At 36.3% G+C, this 19,556-nt stretch overlaps 1 protein-coding gene across 4 annotated transcripts in view; it reads left to right on the forward strand.

Annotated features, from left to right (window-relative positions):
- The window catches only part of CDC14A (cell division cycle 14A), a 169,242-nt gene that overhangs the window by 124,282 nt on the left and 25,404 nt on the right, over positions 1-19,556 (forward strand). For all 4 annotated transcript variants that reach the window (XM_069478288.1, XM_069478290.1, XM_069478289.1 and 1 more), the window contains one exon: positions 7,957-8,116. In XM_069478288.1, coding sequence (XP_069334389.1) covers positions 7,957-8,116 — 160 coding nt within the window. The remainder of the gene's footprint in view (positions 1-7,956; positions 8,117-19,556) is intronic.

The raw sequence follows: 19,556 nt of genomic DNA on the forward strand, positions 1-19,556 counted from the left end.
GACTGATACAGTTTGAAGATGGAGGAAGGGGCCATAAGCCAAGGAACATGGATAGCCCCTAGAATTTGAAAAGGGCAAGGAAACAGATTCTTTCCTCAGAGCCCCCAGAAGGAACCAGCCCTGCCTACACCTTAACTTTAGCTTAGTGAAACTGATTTCAGACTTCCAACTACACATCTGTAAAAAAGTAAATCTGTCTTCTTTTAAAGCGCTGCGTTTGTGGTGATGATTTATAGCATCCATAGTAAACAAATACATCTGCTTTGTGTAGATAGTCAGTATGTACAATAGGATGTGCAGATCCTAATGATAAATATGGATATTCTGAACTTCTCTTATTCATCATACTTTCTAATTTGGAGTATTTGACGTAGGGGAGTCGTGTGATTTAAGTGTTATTTAAGGAAGATTGGGCTGCAACAGTGTGTAAGATGAATCAGATGAATGAATATTGGAATCAAAGAGGCTAAAAAGGAGACTACTATCATCCATCTCAGGGAGACAGGGAGACAGAGACAGGGACTTATCAAAGGGGCTAGAAGTTGGGCTGAAGAGTTAGAAATGGGTCAGGGACATTTCAAGGAAAACAAATACAAGGCTTTGAAGACTGAATAATGACAGGAGATGAAGTGTGAAGTCAGTGATGACGCAAAAGCATGAATAAGTAATGTGTTCATTAAGAAAGAAATAAGAGGACAAAAAAGTTTTCTGTTAGGTTTTCATCTGTCAAAAATGACTGAACAAGCTAAAGGGATTGTATTCTTTCAGAGGCGAAAAGCCAATCAGTGCTTTTTAGATAATGTTAATTCCAAATCTGTGACTGTAGAAAGGCTGGTTTGTCATATCCTGTTAGTCCTTGAGGACCAGAATACATCCAGGTGTGTAATTTCTGTGTCTTAAACAAACAAACATTCCTCTTAAGTCACTGGCAGTAAGAGTTTATTAGCATCCTTATGAGTTGTTGATGAATTTGTGTATTGGCAAATCCAGATCTCTCCTTTGTTGCAGTATGAAATTTTATATTTAATTTTTTTAGAATATAAATAAAGATCTGTTTGCAAAACAACCATTGAGTATTTTTCTTCTACTTAAAGCTAAAGTTCTTAAGCCAAAAATACCATTCTGAACCCCAAACGTGTCTTCTATCAAACATCCTCAAGGTTCTTAAAGTGATACACAGATACATCTTTTTATTAGTGAGCCAACTCTGAACTCATCCTACTCACAGACAACCTTTAGAAGTATAAAGGTGGAGTCAGGCTGCTTTTCACAATTTGGCGATTGTATTTATTGAATGTTCACTCTGGGGCACTATGCAGGCCTCTGGATCATGGTCTGTGAAAGCTTTAATTCCTTATAACGGGATCATTGAGGGGCTAGTGTTGGGCTCCCATGGGGACTTCCAGCCCACAGAGATCCTTTACTTATGGGGTGCAATATGACATTTTTATTTTAAATTTCCTTCTGAGACAGACAGAACTCAAAGTCCTGTCTCTGCAATACAGAGCTTCCATTTTGAGTGAAGCTATCTTTAAGAAGCATCCATTTTATGGTTGAACTTTTTTCATTCTTAAAGCCACAAATCAAAAATTCCCCCATTGCTTTATTATCAAAGATGTTTTCATCAACTTTCACACAGTTGGATATTTTTCAGCATTTTAACTTGGTAGTATGCTTTCAGTTGTCTTCAGTGCTTCTCAAATGTTAAACAGCATAAGAATCGTTTGGAGATGTTGTTAAATGCAGTTTAACAAATGCAGTTCTGATTCAGCAAGTCTGAGGTGGGGCCTGAGATTCTACATTCCTAACAAGCTCCCAGGTGATGCGGTGCTGCTGGTCACTGAACCATGTTCAATAACAAGGGGTTTGGCTCATCCTTACTCTGTAGGTATCAGTTTGGGCTATATTTCAATTTGGTGTTGATAGTGTTTGGTAAATTTCACAATTGAATTGAGCTAGATCAGAAATTAATAGCTTAACTAACCATTGCTTTTTATTTCAGGAAATTACCAAAAAGATGAAGAAAACCTGTTTAGAAAATGGAAGAATGGGTGAAAAAGTCTAACAATCATGTTTACATTTTATTTGGAGCTGACTCCTACAATTTCCTTTTACGATTTTCTTTTAGATACATGCAGTAGGTCAAAGGATGTGGATTACATTTTTTTAATAATTATGTTAACAATTGAAAATTTTGCCTTTCCTAAAATACAGAAATTAAAATCTGAAATATTATAAAAATTAGAATTTCATAATAGAAAATACTGTTTTATTTATTAGAATAAAAGACATATTGCATAAATTCAAGTTTGTACTATTTATTGAAAGTGACATTTTTGCAGTAACAGTTATAGAAGCTTCTCATTTCCTTTGCAACATTTACTGTTTTCATCATCTGATCCATTTATTGACAGTTAGTTGACACTGAAACTATTGGCTAAGCAAAAAAAAAAAAAAAATCCTAATATGGGTTTGGGTTCAAGTATTAAGGATAATTAAGTATATATCAGAATTTTTGGCAGTGGTCGCATCAGAAATTTATTAAATAATCATGCCAATTACTAATAAGATAGAAGGTTGAATTTTTAAATAATTTTTTTATTGTAAAATATGTGTAACATAAAACTTGCCATTTTAACCATTTTTAGGTATACAATTCAGTGACTTTAAGTATGTTCACAATGTTGTGCAGCTATCACCACTATTTCCAGAACTTTTTCATAATTCCAATCAGAAACTTTGTGTCTATTAAACAATAAATCCCCATTATCCCCTCCTCACAGCCCTGGTAACCTTTGTTCTACTTTCTGTCTCTATGAATTTGCCTGTTCTAGGTACTTCATATAAGTGAAATCATTCAATATTGTCCTTTTGTGTTTGGCTCATTTCACTTAGCATAATATTTTCAGAGTTCATCCATGTTGTAACATATATGAGAATTTCATTCCTTTTTGAGGCTGAATAATATTTCATTGCATGTATATACAACATTTTGTTTATCCCTTCATTTTTGGATGGGCATTTGGGTTGTTTCCACCTTTTGGCTATTGTGAATAATGCGGCTATGAACATTGATGGATGAGTATCTGTTTGAGTCCTAATTTCAATTCTTTTGGGTATATTCCCAGAAGTGGAGTTACTGGATCATGTGGTAGTTCTATGTTTAACTTTTTGAGGAACTGCCAAACTGTTTCCACAATGGCTGCACCATTTTACATTCCTATCAGCAATGCATGAGGGGTTCAGTTTCTCTGTATCCTCACCATGAATGTTTTTTGTTTGTTTTGTTTCCTGTGCTCTGCCTAAAATGATATGAAAAGGGTTAGAGATGGGAAAAAAGTATTATAAGCAGTAATGCATTAGGCTTAGTTATAAAGTTTGCATTTTGGCATGGCATGCCAATGACCTAGGCCCTTATTGTGGGGTTCTATACATAAATTAGATGTAGCTAGTTGAATCTTTTGAAGAATTCCCTAATATTTTTCCTTCTAGCTTCATTTTCTGGTGTATTTCAGAATCAAGAGCCTTCCCCTATACCTTCAGAAATTCTCTTTCTGAACATCCTCCTGCTAAATCTTCTGCTTGTACCACAGTATCTGTAGAACTCCCTAAGTACCTGTCTCCTTCCCACCCCCTGCATCTTGGTTACTGTTTCCGATCTGTATTCCTTTAATTACAAGTTAGAACATTTCATTAGCCTGATTCTTTAGGCCAGGAACTTCCTCTGTTTCCATAATAGCCCTGGGATGGTGGAGTAAAAGGTACACAGGACAGATTGGTGCTCAAGTCATAGCTAGAGGAGGCCTAGGCAAAACTAGAAAGTGGGTTTGGTTTCTGTACAAAATGACCAAGTGATGGTTTTGGGTGAACACTGGGATCAGGGCTGGGTTGTCCTGGAAAAATGTGTCCAGGATGGAAGAAGTGATGAAGATGAAGAGTTAGGATGGTGTAGAGGTAGGATTAGGTTGGACTTAAGTGAGAGAGAAAGGTCAGCCACAAACAGAAGCAGTTGCATGATGACCTCCATTGTGTTGTGGACTAAAATCAGAAATATTTATAATAGTGCAACTGACTTGAGTTTCAATAGAAGGATGTTAAAAGCAGATTTTTAAAAAGACCTGTGAAAGCTCTGTATCAGAATCAACTATAACTTGGCTTATAATGAAGCCACATTATTTAGTCATTTTCTTTTGTCTCGTTCCTGGCTAGCCCAGACCTCCTAACCCAGGTCCAGCATACGGCCAAAAACAATTACCCCAACACTGGCTACATCTCTCAAGGCTCTATTCAAACCAAGACAAATCTCTTCCTGTCATTTTAAAGCATGTGTCCTATTAGCAGAGGGTCAGGATATTTCATACTCTCTTAGAAAATGCACTATGTTATTGGAGGATTTACTTTGAGCTGGTGTGTTACATAAGATTTGATTTTTAAATGCTAAATACTTAAAAACTACGTGTTTTACTTCTTTTGTATGAGATGAGGCTTTTAAGGAGTAATAGACACCACAATAAAAGCTAGCGTGGTTTTCATTGTCAATAAAAAGGCATTTGCGTGAAGTGCTGCTTTTTCTCAAGAAGCACTTGCGTACAGCATTGCTTAGCAACACACAAATCAGCTTTGACACCTTATTCATCTTTAATATTCAGGTTCAAATCAAGTCTTTCCAGAGATGGGACAGATTGAGTCTTTTAAACCAAGCAAGTGAAAGTTGTCACTTTGTAATTTTCATCTTTAGGTTGGCAGCAGCATCAGAGTTTTCGTTTTATAACTTATTTTGGAATGGAATTTTTTTTAATTCAGCCTCTTCAGTCCTCCTTCCCTGCTTCTGTTTCCACTTTGTTTTTTAATCCTAAAGACCTTACAAGGTCTTCCCTTCATTTTGGGTATCAAATTTAAATCCTTTAGCATGGCATGCAGGGCCCATCATGAGCTGGTTCCTGCCGCATACTTCTCTAATTTCCTCTGCTTCAGACAAATGAAACAACTCCTTTCCCCAAACATGCTGTGTTCTTTGACATCCCTATTTCTCCAGCCCACATTGTTTTCTTTGCTTTGCCATTACTCTTTGCTGGCTAAGTCCTGCTCATCTTTCCAGATGCTTTTGGATTCTTGGGGAACTTCTCTTGGATTCCTTCAGACTGAATTAGGGGCCACTTCTCCTACAGTCCTGGGCAAATCTTGATCCCATGATGATATTGGATTTCAGTTATTTACTCTTCTTATCCTAAACTGGGAATTTCTTAAGGATAGAGATTCATTCTTTCATCCTTATATTCCTGTCCTTTCTGTATGTTTCATTTATCTGAATTTCTCACTGTTTGTAACAGAGCTGAATCTTCTCTCCCTTGTGATACTATTAATAGGTCTTTATTTCTGGGAGTTTTGACCAGAGGTCTAAGGCATTCATTTATGAATTTAACAATTATTTTTTGAATTGTTCATTCCGTGTCAAGGACTCTGCTACTTGTTTAATGCTATTTGAAGACCAGTGATTTAAGCATCAGATAAGGGGTTATGCCAGATGTAGCACGAAATAGAAAATCTGGAGACATAAATAATTAAAACAAAAATTTTTAAAGATGCCAAGTATAAGAGAGGCTATTCCATGGTTTTATAAAGATTTCTACAAAGGAGAGAAATGTTAACAAGAGTGTTTTGAATACATATTTTTACAGCTGCTATAGAAAAATTAACTGTGACTATGTGGTGTGCTAACCTCACCAATTTACACATCCTAAGCTCAGAAAGTACTCCTTGGTGGTTTGCTTCCCTAAGGTAAATTCTGCCGAGATAGAAGGCAGGTACTGCCTCGCTCCTTAGTGAACCGGTGTGTGTAGATTTCTAGATGTTTTATTTTATTCATATATTTAAAAACTCACCAGATTTTTGTTTTTATATTTAGTCTATTTAGAAAAATATACTGGAAGTTTCTTAAGATAATTTAGTTTCAATTTTAGAATGATGTTAGAAATGGTAAGTTAATCTTACATGTGGACAACGTTGTACATTTAGAGCCTCTATTCTGGCTGTCTCAGAAATTGGATCTAAAGGTATTTCTTTTTCCTCTTTGTTTATTTGGAAAATATTGGAAAATGGACAAAAATTAAAAGCAAAAAATTACCTCTTATTTGAAAGTAGGATAAGAAATTGTATTAAAAAAAGTCCCCCAACCACCCAGTCCTATGTCATGCTGTTAACATTTTCACACTTATTCTACTGACTTCTAAAGGTGCCTTTTAAGTACTATTGTTTAAAAAATATAGTGATGTCTTGTCTATCTTTTATGATAGCAACTTTAAAGGTTCTTTTTCATACTTATCTAGTTTTGTTCTGCTTTGATCCTTATTTTTTTAGATCACTTAATTTTTATGGAAGTAAATGAGGCACATTGTTTAAAAAATCTAATAGTTTAGACATTATGCAGTAGAAAGTGAAAGTTTCCCTTATTACTATTCTTGGGGGTAACTAATTAATATTTTGGTGTACATTCTTCTATATAACTGTGACCTTTTTGTTAACATTGTAACATCCCCCCCCTTGCCTTTTTTTGAACAAAAATGGAAATCACACTTTCCAAACTCTGTCACTTGTATTTTTCGCTCATTCATTCTTTATTTCATGGCCACCGTTCCCTGTTGCCACATGTAGGTCTGTCCTAGGCTTTTTAATGACTGCATACTATTTCATAGAATGGATTTACTGGAATTTAATAACTTGGTTTTCGATTAGGGTGTCTTCAGTATTTTACTGTTGCAAATAATATTGCAACAAGCATTTTTGTATTTTGTATACAGTGTGTATTTCTGTAGGTGATACCTAGATGTGGAATTGTATGGTTGGAACATCACATGTAAAATTTTGCTGTAATTTAAAGGTTAACCTTTTCTTCAAGACTTTCTACAGCATTTAACCATAAACCATAAAATTCTGATTTAAGAATAAACTTTGTTTAATGGGAGAGATGGATTCTTTTCCTGAGGGCCCAATGAAACATTCAGGGAGGGTTTTGTTTGTTGTTTTTTCTCCTCATGTTTTGACCTAAATTTATGTGATATGTGGAACCTTTGAGAGGAAGTATTACTTGGTCTACCTGTTGCTTTAAAAAAGAAATCTGTGTTCTTATTGGTACCATCTCCTTGATAATGCTGTTATTTCATTGGATATTGATATTCCTCATGGTGAACCACAATGTTTTTAGTTTAATTCCACTCTGTACAGCATGGTATACAATAGAGATAGAACTGTTCTGTGGAATAATTTATCTTAAAAGAGATGTATGAAGGTGACCTCATCAATAAAAATAGAAGCCCCAGATTGTCATTTTGCTTATATATTTTAAATTCTCTTTTATAACTTTGAAAATAGTTGTGATTGTGCCTTATTGAATGAAAGCTTATAGATGAACTTCAAACACATTTTTGTTTCTCAAAGGACAATCTAATTGAGGCTATAATCCTTGCCTTTAGATTATAAGAGTGAGTTTCTAAAGTTAGGTGTTGAGGGCCTTTCATGGTGCCGTGCACAAGTAGGTGTTTAGTACTTTTTAGGGTAATAAACTGTTTAACTCAAGTTCTCTCACCTACATTTTTGAGTCCAATTCATTTCCTCTGTTTTTATAAACAGACATATCAAATTGCTGTTTGAGATTTGAAATGCATATTTAAGACAAAGGGCTCATGGTCTTTACTGCTGTGGAAATTGTTCTAAGCATCTGAGGGCCTCAACAGTCAACCCACGCGTGTTATATAGACAAATACTGGAAGATGGATATTTGTGTTTAAGATAGAACTTTATTTTGACTTTTTGAAAGTTATTTTTCTTTATTCTAAGATTTCATAATCTTTGATTTGTAAATATTTATCTGCTAATCATTTTCTTTTTAAGACATCATACTTTAGAGGAGATGATAGTAGTTTATGTTAAAGATTACCTTGTTTTCTCTCTTTTTTACAGAAAACAAGCATCATTGTGGGTCCAAGGAGACATTTTCCGATCTAAACTGAAAAATAGACCATCCAGTGAAGGAAGTATTAATAAAATTCTTTCTAGCTTAGATGATATGTCTATTGGTGGAAACTTATCTAAAATACAAAACATGGAAAGATTTGGAGAGGTGAGTTTTCCCCAGGAAGATTCTATCTCCTTAAGTCTAACATTCTGCATTTGTTTCCCAGCTGAAGACATGTAACATAGCAGTATCTTTTCTCTGAGATGCTGAGAGGACCAGATCAGCAAGAAGTGGAGCAAAGAAATCAATTGCCCTTAAAAAGAAAAAAAGATGTAATTTAAGGAGAAAAGTATAAAGGAGGCTCCTCTGGTTTGGAGAATATTTACAGAAAGGAAATAGAAAAGCAAATTTTTACTTGAAAATTAAAGTAGATATCAAGAAGAAAAATTTAATGTGACAGTTGAAGAAATAGTACATACCACAAGTGGTACTTTGAAAGCCTCAAATTCGTGCTGATTTCTAAAGTAAATGCAGAGTTGAAAACATAATTATGGGCAACATTTTTTCTGAAAAAATCTAAGGCTGTATGGTGAACCACTTTAAATAGTTGGTATATATTTCTTGATTTAATCTTCATAACTACCTGGTGAGGTAAGTTATATTATCTCCATTTTATAGTAAGGAAATTACATAATAATTAATGTAAAACATGATTCAATCCATGTCTATCTGATTTCAAACTTGTATTTTTTCTATTATACCCTGCTACCTGAATAAAAACAGAAGTGACTTACTAAGAATTAGGATTATGAGCATTTTTGAAACTAGAAGCAACCTTGAAATCATTTGTTCTAGTTGCTGTCTTGTACAGATAAGAAACTGGGGTCCCAGAAAATTTGTTATTTGCCCAGGGTCCCAGAGTTGTTTAATACTGGCTCTACTTTGACAGCTGGTCATTCAGTTCCTAGTTTAGTTCTTCCTACTAAATTATGCCTGAGATAAAGCTAAGCACCTGGTTTATATTTCGTTTATATTTGTATATCCCTAAAGGAGCAAAAAAAAAAAAAAGTTAAAAATATTTAAGCAGCCCCCCATAACAATAAGATGAAATAAAAAAAAATATTTAAGCAGCAAGTGTAGATTTACATTCTATGAGATAGTGACCCTTTAGACCTGGACAAAGGCCTTAAAAAGATACTGTGCCTCCAGCTTAGCCCTCAGGGAACCCAGAATGGAAGGAATGCATCATAACTCTTTTAGGTCAATGATTGGCATCCCAAACCAATTTCTTTTAGCAAAAGAAGAGTGGTTAGAGATCAGGAGAATGAGTTCTTCAAGGACACAGGATGGAGACTACTGAAAGACTGATTTTTAAACCGTGTGGTATGTTCTCCAGGACAGCCACTGATGAAGTGGCTAAGTTTACTTGTTTGAGTCATCTGTCCTGACAAAATGCAAATTGTAGCCAAGGTTATGTTGATGTTCAGAGCCTTTGTTGACTTTTCTAGTCTCTGTATTATAACCTGGCTTATTATAATAAAAGCAAACAAAAAGAATCTGAGCTAGCATTTTAATGTGATAATATTAACATAGCTGAGCAAGAACAATTTTTCTTGCTCTGGTCAGTATTTCCTTCCTAGGTTGAGTTCAAGTAAACAGGCCTTTGAGTTATGAACTCTGAAAAAATAAACATAAAAGTTTATCCCTTTATTGGAGAAACATTTTACCTTGAAGGAACATAGTACTTTCTATATCATGATCAGTATGAAATTAACATCTGGTCGTTAGAATATTTCATTCTTTAAAAAATTTTTTTATAGATTTATGGGGTACATATGCAGATGTATTAAATAGATCTATTGTGTAGTGGTGAAGACTGGGCTTTTTGTGTAACCCTCACCCGATTAGTGTACATAGTACCCACTAGGTTTTAATGATTTCTCATCCCACACCTCCCTTCCAGGTCTCGAGCATCTATTATTCCACTCTCTATGTCCTTGTGTACACATTATTTAGCTCCCACTTATTAGTGAGAACATATGGTATTTGTTTTACTGTTTCTGAGTTATTTTGCTTAAGATAATGGCATCCAGTTCCATCCACATTACTGCAAAAGACATGGTTTTTCGTTCTTTTTTATGGCTGAGTAGTATTTCATGTATATATAGCACATTTTCTTTATCCAGTCATTGGTTGATGGACACTTCGTTTGATTCTATATCTTTGCTATTGTAAATAGTGTTGTGATAAATACGAGTGTAGGTACCTTTTTGATGTAATGACTTCTTTTCCTTTGGGTCGATACCCAGTAGTGGAACTGCTGGATTGACTGGTAGATCTGTTTTTAGTTCTTTGAGAAATCTCCACACTGTTTTCTGTAGAGGTTGTACTAATTCATAATCTCACCAACAGTGTATAAGCATTCCCTTTTCTCCACATCCTCGCCAACATCTATTGTTTTTTGGCCTTTTAATAATGGCCAAAGAACATTTCATTCTCATATTTTTTTAGACCCAAATTTGTTGAACTGAATAATAATTAACATTTATTTATCACTGGGAGGATAAGGAATGCAATATGATTGAAATGTAAAATGTTTCTTTAAATATAAGTTAATTCAGATGTTGGAGTCTACTGTGCTCTCTCCATCCATCTTAGTCTATTTTGGCTGCTACAACAAAACACTGTAGATTGGGTGGCTTATAAACAACAGAAATTTATTTTTCATAGTTCTGGAGGCTAGGAAGTTAAAGATCAAGGCACCAGCAGATTCAGTGTCTGATAAGGGAAGGACCTGCTTACTGGTTCATAGATGGCACTTTCTTGCTACGTCCTCACATTGCAAAAGGGGCAAACAAGCTCCCTCAGTTCTCTTTTATAAGGTCATTAATCCCATTCATGAGGGCTCTGCCTCATGATCCAATCACCTCCCAAAGAGCTCACCTCTTAGTACCATCACCTTGGGAGTTGGGATTTCTTTTTTTTTTTTTTTTTTTTTTTTTTTTGAGACAGAGTCTCACTCTGTTGCCCGGGCTAGAGTGAGTGCCGTGGCGTCAGTCTAGCTCACAGCAACCTCAAACTCCTGGGCTTAAGCGATCCTACTGCCTCAGCCTCCCGAGTAGCTAGGACTACAGGCATGCGCCACCATGCCCGGCTCATTTTTTGTATATATATATATTTTAGTTGTCCATATAATTTCTTTCTATTTTTAGTAGAGACGGGGTCTCACTCTTGTTCAGGCTGGTCTTGAACTCCTGACCTCGAGCGATCCACCCGCCTCGGCCTCCCAGAGTGCTAGGATTACAGGCGTGAGCCACCGCGCCCGGCCGGGAGTTGGGATTTCAACATGAATTTTGGTGGGGGGGACACAAATATTCAGATCATAGCACAAACTCCCCCATAATTATTTTAGCCTTAGCCATCGAAATGCTATTGTTTCTAAAATTAGAGGACAGAAATGAAAGAATTCAGAGCTGTCAGAGAATGATGGTAAAGTTAATATTTTACACAGTGAGATGTATGTGGCTTTTGGACTGCTTTATAGCTAGTTGATGCTTTGTGCAAGTAACTCTTACAAACTCTTTTCTTGCCATGCTTATCTGGTGCCAGCTATGAAATGTACATGAATATGGGAAATTAGTTTACTCAGAATTAGACTTAATAGAGTTAATGATACCTTTATTGTTCTTATAAATTGCAAGTGGAAAAATAAGTTGAGGATGCTGTAAAGATTTAATGTGTTTCAAGTTCCATACCAATGTTCGGGGTAAAAGCCCATGGTGGTTCTAGATTTATTTAATTTGTACATACAGAAAGTACAAAAAGGCAGTATTCTGTCTAAAAGTTGCCTTTTTTTAAAAAAAAAATAAAAGATTAAAAGCAGAGATTCTAAATTATGTTTTTTCTCTCTAGGCTTACAGGAATTTTCTTTTGATTAGTAATTAGGAAGCTCTATAATTACTTGATTTGGAGAATTTGAATATACAGTTTTTCAGTGCTTAAGAAGTAGGTAAAAGGAAAACAGCAGCAAGAATGATGCAGGTCACAGTAATGGATTAGGTTGTGGCTTTAATGAATTTAATGAGTTATGAGAAAGCTTTTTAAAATAGAGGCATTACCTCTTTTGAGCCTGGTCTTCAGTGCTGGGCTAGGCACTGTGAAATATACACGGCCCATCCTGTGGGTCTAGGTTAGGCTCCCTGTTCCATGCTCCCTGCTTCTGCCTTGAGCTGTACTTTTCCTCCACGGTCCTTATCTCGTCTTCCCTGCTAGGGGATATGCTCTATAAAGGCAAAGGCAAAGGCTTCTATTTGTCTTCATCATGATTCTATTCCTGGCCTCTGAGGGCTTGATAAAGTATTACATGAATGAATGAAGAAGGCTTATGGTTTTAGAGGGGGAAAAAAAAAACCCAAAGGGAAAAAAAAAAACAAAACAAAAACCAAGGACAGAGACACAAAATTGGTAAAATCCAAGAAACACAAGGGCAATATGTGCTCAAATACAAAATAGTACTAGTAATAAGTGCTTATTTTGACATTCAGGGGCCTAAGGGTCCATTATGGATTGGGGTTATTAAAAAATGGCTTTAAGAAGATGGAATTTAAAGTGCCTTATTTAAAGTGCAAAGAGTAAATGAGGATCTTAGTGTGCAACAGCTGCCTAAATATTAATAGAATGTACTACGTGCCAGGACTGTTCTAAGCACTTTATGTTAATTAACTCTTTTAATCTTCACAATAGCTGTATGAATTAGGCACTGTTACTAGGCCCATTTACAGAAGATGTCACCGAGGTAATGAAAGTGAAGCCATCTGCCCCAGGTCACCACGTACATGGTGGAGCTGTCATTTGAACCTGGGTGTTCTGGCTCCAGAGTTTGTACTCAGCCGCCCTCCTGGGAGGCTCCCATGTGGCTTTAGTACATTACATACAGTAATTCTGAGCAAAACCTTAGCCAGCCTCTCCTAATAAATTTCTCCTGGAATTACAACTTTTACCTTTACTTTTTCTACTGTAGGGCTCTAGTCCAATATTGGCATACAAATCAGTAGATGTTCTTGACTTAGAGATATTAATTAGATACAGGTGCTACTAATGTTCAGCCAAGTTCTCATAAATTGACAATCAAGTAGACAAGAATGTAGTGTTTTAATTACGTCTTTGAGAGATTGTGATTTATAAAATCCATCAAGTACTCATAAGCAGGGTACGTCTTAGAAAAATCTATGAAGTAAAAATTAAATCCCAAAGGCCTTGCTTTTAAGCACTTCGCTTTCTCCTCTTACGGCAATGCAGGCATTCCAGCTCCAGTCTGAATACTGCTGGGATCCACCAGAGGCTATTAAACAGGGAGTGACAGCACACAGAGTCATGATTTGGGAAGACCACTTTGGCTGTGGTATCTGTGGGGCTGGGAGTGGAAGGCCTGGGAGTTAGCCGTCGAGGAGGGGTCCAGGTTTTAAAGGTCCCAACCAGTGGCAGCAAAAAGACAGGCAGAAGGCAGATTTGGGGGGCTCTGATAAATCCAAACTTTCTATTGGTTAGAAGCAGCTTATTACAGAGATGACATCTTTGCCTTTCCCCAACTTTTACATCTCATAGGTTCAACATCTGAGAGCTGAAAAGAACTTTAGAGATGACCCAGCCACCTCTCCTAGTCAAATCATTTAAGTCTGCTAAAAATTCCATTTTCATCTTTATCTTCCAATTCTTTGACTTCTATTTTTACCCGTTTCTATTTCAACCCTCTATTTATGTCATTTTTCTATTATGACTCTTCCATCTTTATTCTCCAGTGTGCTATATTCTATCTAATGGATCCTTTCTTAATGGCACTTTCCACAGCCTCCCCCCAATAGCCTACTCTGCCACAATTTTATGATGTGTTGGTTAATAATTACTTCATCCAACTGAAATCTATGGACACAATTATATATTTTATTTTCGTTTTCATCTTGTCTATATAGAGAGAACTAGTTGTGGAATAAAACAAATCTTCATTCTTCATGCTATTATTTATTCTTACACTAGGTCACTATCTGTAAACAAATATGTCTTTAAAAATTGTACTTCTGTATGTATAGTATTTTAGTTTGCTATCACTTTCCTGCCTTTACGTAGGGCAGTCTAGGATCCATAAGGAAGAGTGTTGAGGCTTAGATCCTCCAAAGGGCAGTCGGGGGTTCTAAGCGCAGACCCCTTTCCTATGGGGGACAAAGATATGACATCTTCCCTGGACTGGGCATCTTCATCCTTGCCCACCAACAGTCATGCGGTTTTGTTTCTTTTCAGAAGATTCCAGGGAATCTACCTCTCTTTGGCCAGCTCAGGGCAACAGAGAATCTGCTCTGGTATTTTGTAGGGAGAGGGGTGGGAGCTTAAGAGCAGAAAAGAGGCCCAGGTTGGGTTCTCCACATTTGCCATTTGTGATTGTGTTTATTAGTCATCATGAGGAATGAATCTGGTATAAAGAAGGAGGCTTAATGGCACCTGATAAGAAAAGTCTTCAAGCTGTCCCTGGCCCACCAATTCATGAGACTGATTTATGCCTCACAGTATAAAAATAGCATTTTTCCCCATAGGTTCTTATGGCCTGGTATGTATTATAGGATCAGTCCCCTGATAAATATAAGGCTAGGTTATATTCATGTCTGTGTATCCTATTCAGTACTCCAGGAGGCCAAAGTCCTTTTTAACATAGCATTTCAGTTTCTTAATTCTGTAATTTAATGTACATGTGTTTTGAATAACATTGTGTATTTAAATAACACTGTATAACTATTTTTGTCAAGAGTTTGAAGGCTATTTATCACTTACTGAGAATTTTATGGTTTATATGCTCTATGCCTCTTAGTCCTAAAAATACCTCAAACTTTATACAATAGCCACAGAAACAAAATAAGGGAAGATTGGTTTAGATAAAAAATGATTTATGCCTTTAGTAGATTTCTTCAGACCTATACTGCATGTCTTGATCTTTGTCCCTTCTTCCCCTTTCCCCAAATGCAGACTTCTACACAGTTGCGCATACCCTGATCCAATCCATGTCTCTCATCAGACCACTGCATAGACACTTAAATACGCCCCCTAGTCTTGACCTTCTCCAATTCATTCTCCTCACAGTGATCAACTGGACGGGAATATTTGGGACATATGCAAGTGAAGGTTTTTTTTGTGTGTGTGTATGTGTGTGTAAAGAATTCTTAAAAATCAACTTGAAAACACAACTAAAACAATATGGGAACCCTCATGGCTGGTAAACATAAAAAATGTTTTAGTTCCCAAGTGATAAATGAAACACATTTAAATGATGAGATGCTATGGATGTCTATCAATGTATTAAAGAAATGTATGCAATATTGGCAAACATTTAGAGAATAAAAAGCTCTTAAGCATTGCTAGCTGGAATTTATAATGGTACAGGCTTTTTGGAGGACAATTTGATAATATGTAGAAGATGACTTTAAGATGAATTCCACTTGTATGAATTTGTCTTAAGGCAATAATAGGACGGTGTTCAAAAACTATATGTGTATAGAAGGATCTTTGTTGAGGTTGTTTATAGTGATAAAAGACAGAGAAGAGCCTGACCTAGGGTATTGGTTAAATATTTAATAGTAAAATTTGGCATATCCAGATGATGGAATTCTATGGAGCCATAAAATATGATGTAGAAGTCTTTTTTATTTGTCCTGAAAAAACTTCCATAATATATTTTTAAGTGAAAAAAGTAAGTTACAAAGCAGCATATGTATATAATACATCTCTTTTTGTAAGGAAGAAGTATTAATATGTTGGAGGAGGGTTTGTGTAGCACAGGGGAATTGTGGAAGACCCTGTGCCAAAATGTTAATATGTCTTGCCTCTGATGGTAAATATATAGGTGGTTTTAGTATTTTTCCATGCTTACCTGTACTTTATTACTTATCACAAACAAATATTATATAGGAAATATATATAGATAGATATGGTAAATATTTCTATATAAATAGATGTGGTTAATCTATGTACTTTTTTTTTTTTTTAAAAGACCTGGTTTCCCTCTCCAGAGATTGGGAGCTAGAACTCTATTTATTTATGTTTTAGAGACAGGGTCTTACTCTGTCGCCCAGGATGGAGTGCAGTGGTATAGTCATAGCTCACTGCAGCAGTGAGCTCCTGTGCTCAAGCTATCCTCCCACCTCACCTTCCTGAGTAGCTGGGACTATAGGTGCAAGCCACCACGCCTGCCTAATTGATAAAAAAAATTTTTTTTAGAGGTGCAGTCTCACTAGATTGTCCAGGCTGGTCTTTTAACTCCTGGCCTCAAGCAATCCTCCTGCCTCAGCCTCCTAAACTGTTTGGATTTGCAGATGTGGACCACCACACCCAGCCTTTGGACTTTATGTATCGTTTTCTTTTTCTTTGAGAGTGAAGGTACTTAATTTAAGTAAACGTGAGAGAAGGAAGTAAAAATATGTTAAATCTGAATAGTTAGGTGCATGGCTGTGTGTTACAGTATTTTTGTTGTTTTCTATTTTTGAAATATATCATAATTTATGAAAAAAGATTTTACCTTTAGGATTCACAATAGAATGAGAGAGAAAAACGCATGTAAAATAATTATAATTAATTAAAATATACTGTTAATTTTTTGTCTAAATGTATATCTTTTAAAATTAGTTTTCATTTTTTTCAAATACTATAAATATTTGCTATTTAAAAATATCAAAAAGTGTTGAATTCTAACAATAAAAAATATCAGTCACCTGTCCCATCTTTCTGTATCCCCAGACCCCCTCTCAAAGGTGGAAACCTCTAAGCAAATTATACTGATATTTTTACTGCCATATTTCTAAATACCTTGTTTATATTGGTATTTTTTAATTTATCAATTTTGGACATTTTTCTATTGCCTCCTGGTTGTCATAGATAGAATTTAGCTCTTCTGTCTTGCTATCACCATCACTCCCCTTGGCCTTCCAATATAGTTATATCATAATTTTTGGTCAAACCAAATAATGTACACATTATTGCCATGTAAATATTGTTTACTGTTGAGCTTTGTAGTGGACTATGACTATTTCCTTTGTTGAACCTCTCTTTGTTTTTCCTAGAGTTAATTGCCTTTTTTTATCTGCATAGTTTACTATGCATTTGGGAAAAGATAATGCCACCTGCCCCCTCCCCCCCCAAAAAGTTGTGCCAAGCAATTTTAAATTTTTTCAGCATCACAACAGAGCAAAACATCTTACCAATTCCATTCATTTCTCCTTTCCAATCTGAACTGGTTGTTCTTAGCCCTAGTTCTGATGCTAGGACTTTTCTTCATACTCCTCAGTTGGAGCCCTAACTTTCCTGGATCTCATGTTGTCTACTTTCCTTTTTCCTGAAGCACATTCTATAATAGTTTTCTCAGAAAGATTGTATAGGGGGTAAATTTTTGTGTCTTTGTTCTACCTTTACACTTGACTAAGAATTTGAATTTTAGAATTACAGATTGAGCTCACTTTTTCTTAGAATTTTGAAGGTATTTCAGAGCAGGAGATCCTCCTAGTTGGAGGGACAAACAAGCTTTCTAGACTTTCAAATACCTACAAAGGCACCCAGTTGACAAGGAAACTGACTGATTGTGGTAAGGATCCTGTCAGGTCCTCCAAGTAGCTTTCTGGGCCTATCGCATGAGGACTTATATATTATACTTCTTGGTCTCACTCCATATTCTGGAAACTCTGGCTAGGTGCTGTTCCTTCCATCAGGCACAAGTAACTGGTTACATCCGAGATGTTGAGTGCTTACTACAACAAGGTGAAGCTAAACTCACCTTGTCAGGTGTGCCATCCTGCTAGGAAGCCTAACCTTCAGACCCTCCTGATTTCTATTCCTATAGAGTTCCTTAGATGGTAACGAGTTCTTTCCACTTTAGGGATGTGTGGACAGAAATGAATAGTATAACCAGTTCCTGTAGACTTTATAAGAGAGGCAACTTGTGACCCTGAGAGACCCCTCTGACATTAAGGCTTCATGGTCCTGTGACTGTTGAGCTGGTGTTCTCCTTGGCCAGGATGACCCTTCCTGGGGTGTTGACCTGCTTCCCCTGTAGTTTATTCTTTAAGACTCAGCTAAGGGATTACCTCCTCTAGGAAGCTTTTGTCCTCATTTCTTCTTTCCCACTGGTCTTGTGCTTTTTATTTCTTTTTCAGTTTCAGAGATGTAGTAGTGAGGTATAGACATGCCTACTGAGCATGTATCTATGGAACCCAACATAGGTGGCAGGGAGTGAAGAAGTATTTCTATCAGAAGTGACCAGAATGTGACTGACAGAAGTATATTCTTCATCAAATAAGAGTTCTAGTTTGAAAGAGGGAAGCGGAGGGACTGTAATGGCTGGAAGGGTTCTTAGCACATTTAAGCACTTTGATTTTTCAGGTAAAGAAAAAAGGCAAAATATAGTCTTCACTGGTGCAATGTTAGTGTGCTATGGCATATATTTTAGAAAGAATATTATATCTGGGGACTAGAAATCTGATTTTGAAATCATAACTCTGTCATTAAGAGTTTAGGGGAAATTTTAAGCAACAAAAACAAAATGGGAGGTATTAATTTGCCAGACCTTAAACTATACTACAAGGCCGTGGTTCTTAAAACAGCCTGGTATTGGCACAAGTGCAGGGACACAGACCAGTGGAACACAACAGAAAATCCAAATATAGAACCATCCTCATATAGTCACCTAATTTTCGACAAAGCGGGAAAGAATATACTCTGGGGACAAGAATCCCTATTCAACAAATGGTGCTGGGAGAATTGGTTAGCCACTTGTAGAAGACTGAAACAGGACCCACAGCTTTCACCTCTCACAAAAATCAAATCACGGTGGATAACAGACTTAAACCTTAGGCGTGATACAATCAGAATTCTAGAAGAAAATGTAGGAAAGACTCTTACAGACATTGGCCTAGGCAAAGAATTTATGAAGAAGACCCCCAAGGCAATCACAGCAGCAACAAAAATAAATGAATGGGACATGATTAAATTAAAAAGCTTCTGCACAGCCAAAGAAACAGTCCAGAGAATAAACAGACCACCTACAGAATGGGAAAAAATATTTGCATACTACACATCAGATAAAGGACTGATAACAAGAATCTATTTAGAACTCAGGAAAATCAGCAAGAAAAAATCAAGCAACCCTATCAAAAAGTGGGCAAAGGACATGAATAGAAATTTTTCAAAAGAAGATATAAAAATGGCTAACAAACATATGAAAAAGTGTTCAACATCTCTAATCATCAGGGAAATGCAAATCAAAACCACAATGAGATATCACTTAACCCCAGTGAGAATGGCCTTTATCAAAAAAACCCAAAACAACACATGTTGGCGTGGGTGTGGAGAGACAGGAACACTAATACACTGCTGGTGGGACTGCAAACTAGTGCAACCTCTGTGGAAAGCATTATGGAGGTATCTTAAACAGATTCAAGTAGACCTGCCATTTGACCCAGCAATCCCATTACTGGGCATATACCCAAAGGAAAAAAGGTCATTCTGTAACAAAGGCACGTGTACCCAAATGTTTATAGCAGCACAATTCACAATAGCAAAGATGTGGAAACAACCC

This window comes from Eulemur rufifrons, chromosome 8 (assembly GCF_041146395.1).
Source record: "Eulemur rufifrons isolate Redbay chromosome 8, OSU_ERuf_1, whole genome shotgun sequence".
In the NCBI taxonomy this organism is placed as follows: Eukaryota; Metazoa; Chordata; class Mammalia; order Primates; family Lemuridae; genus Eulemur; species Eulemur rufifrons.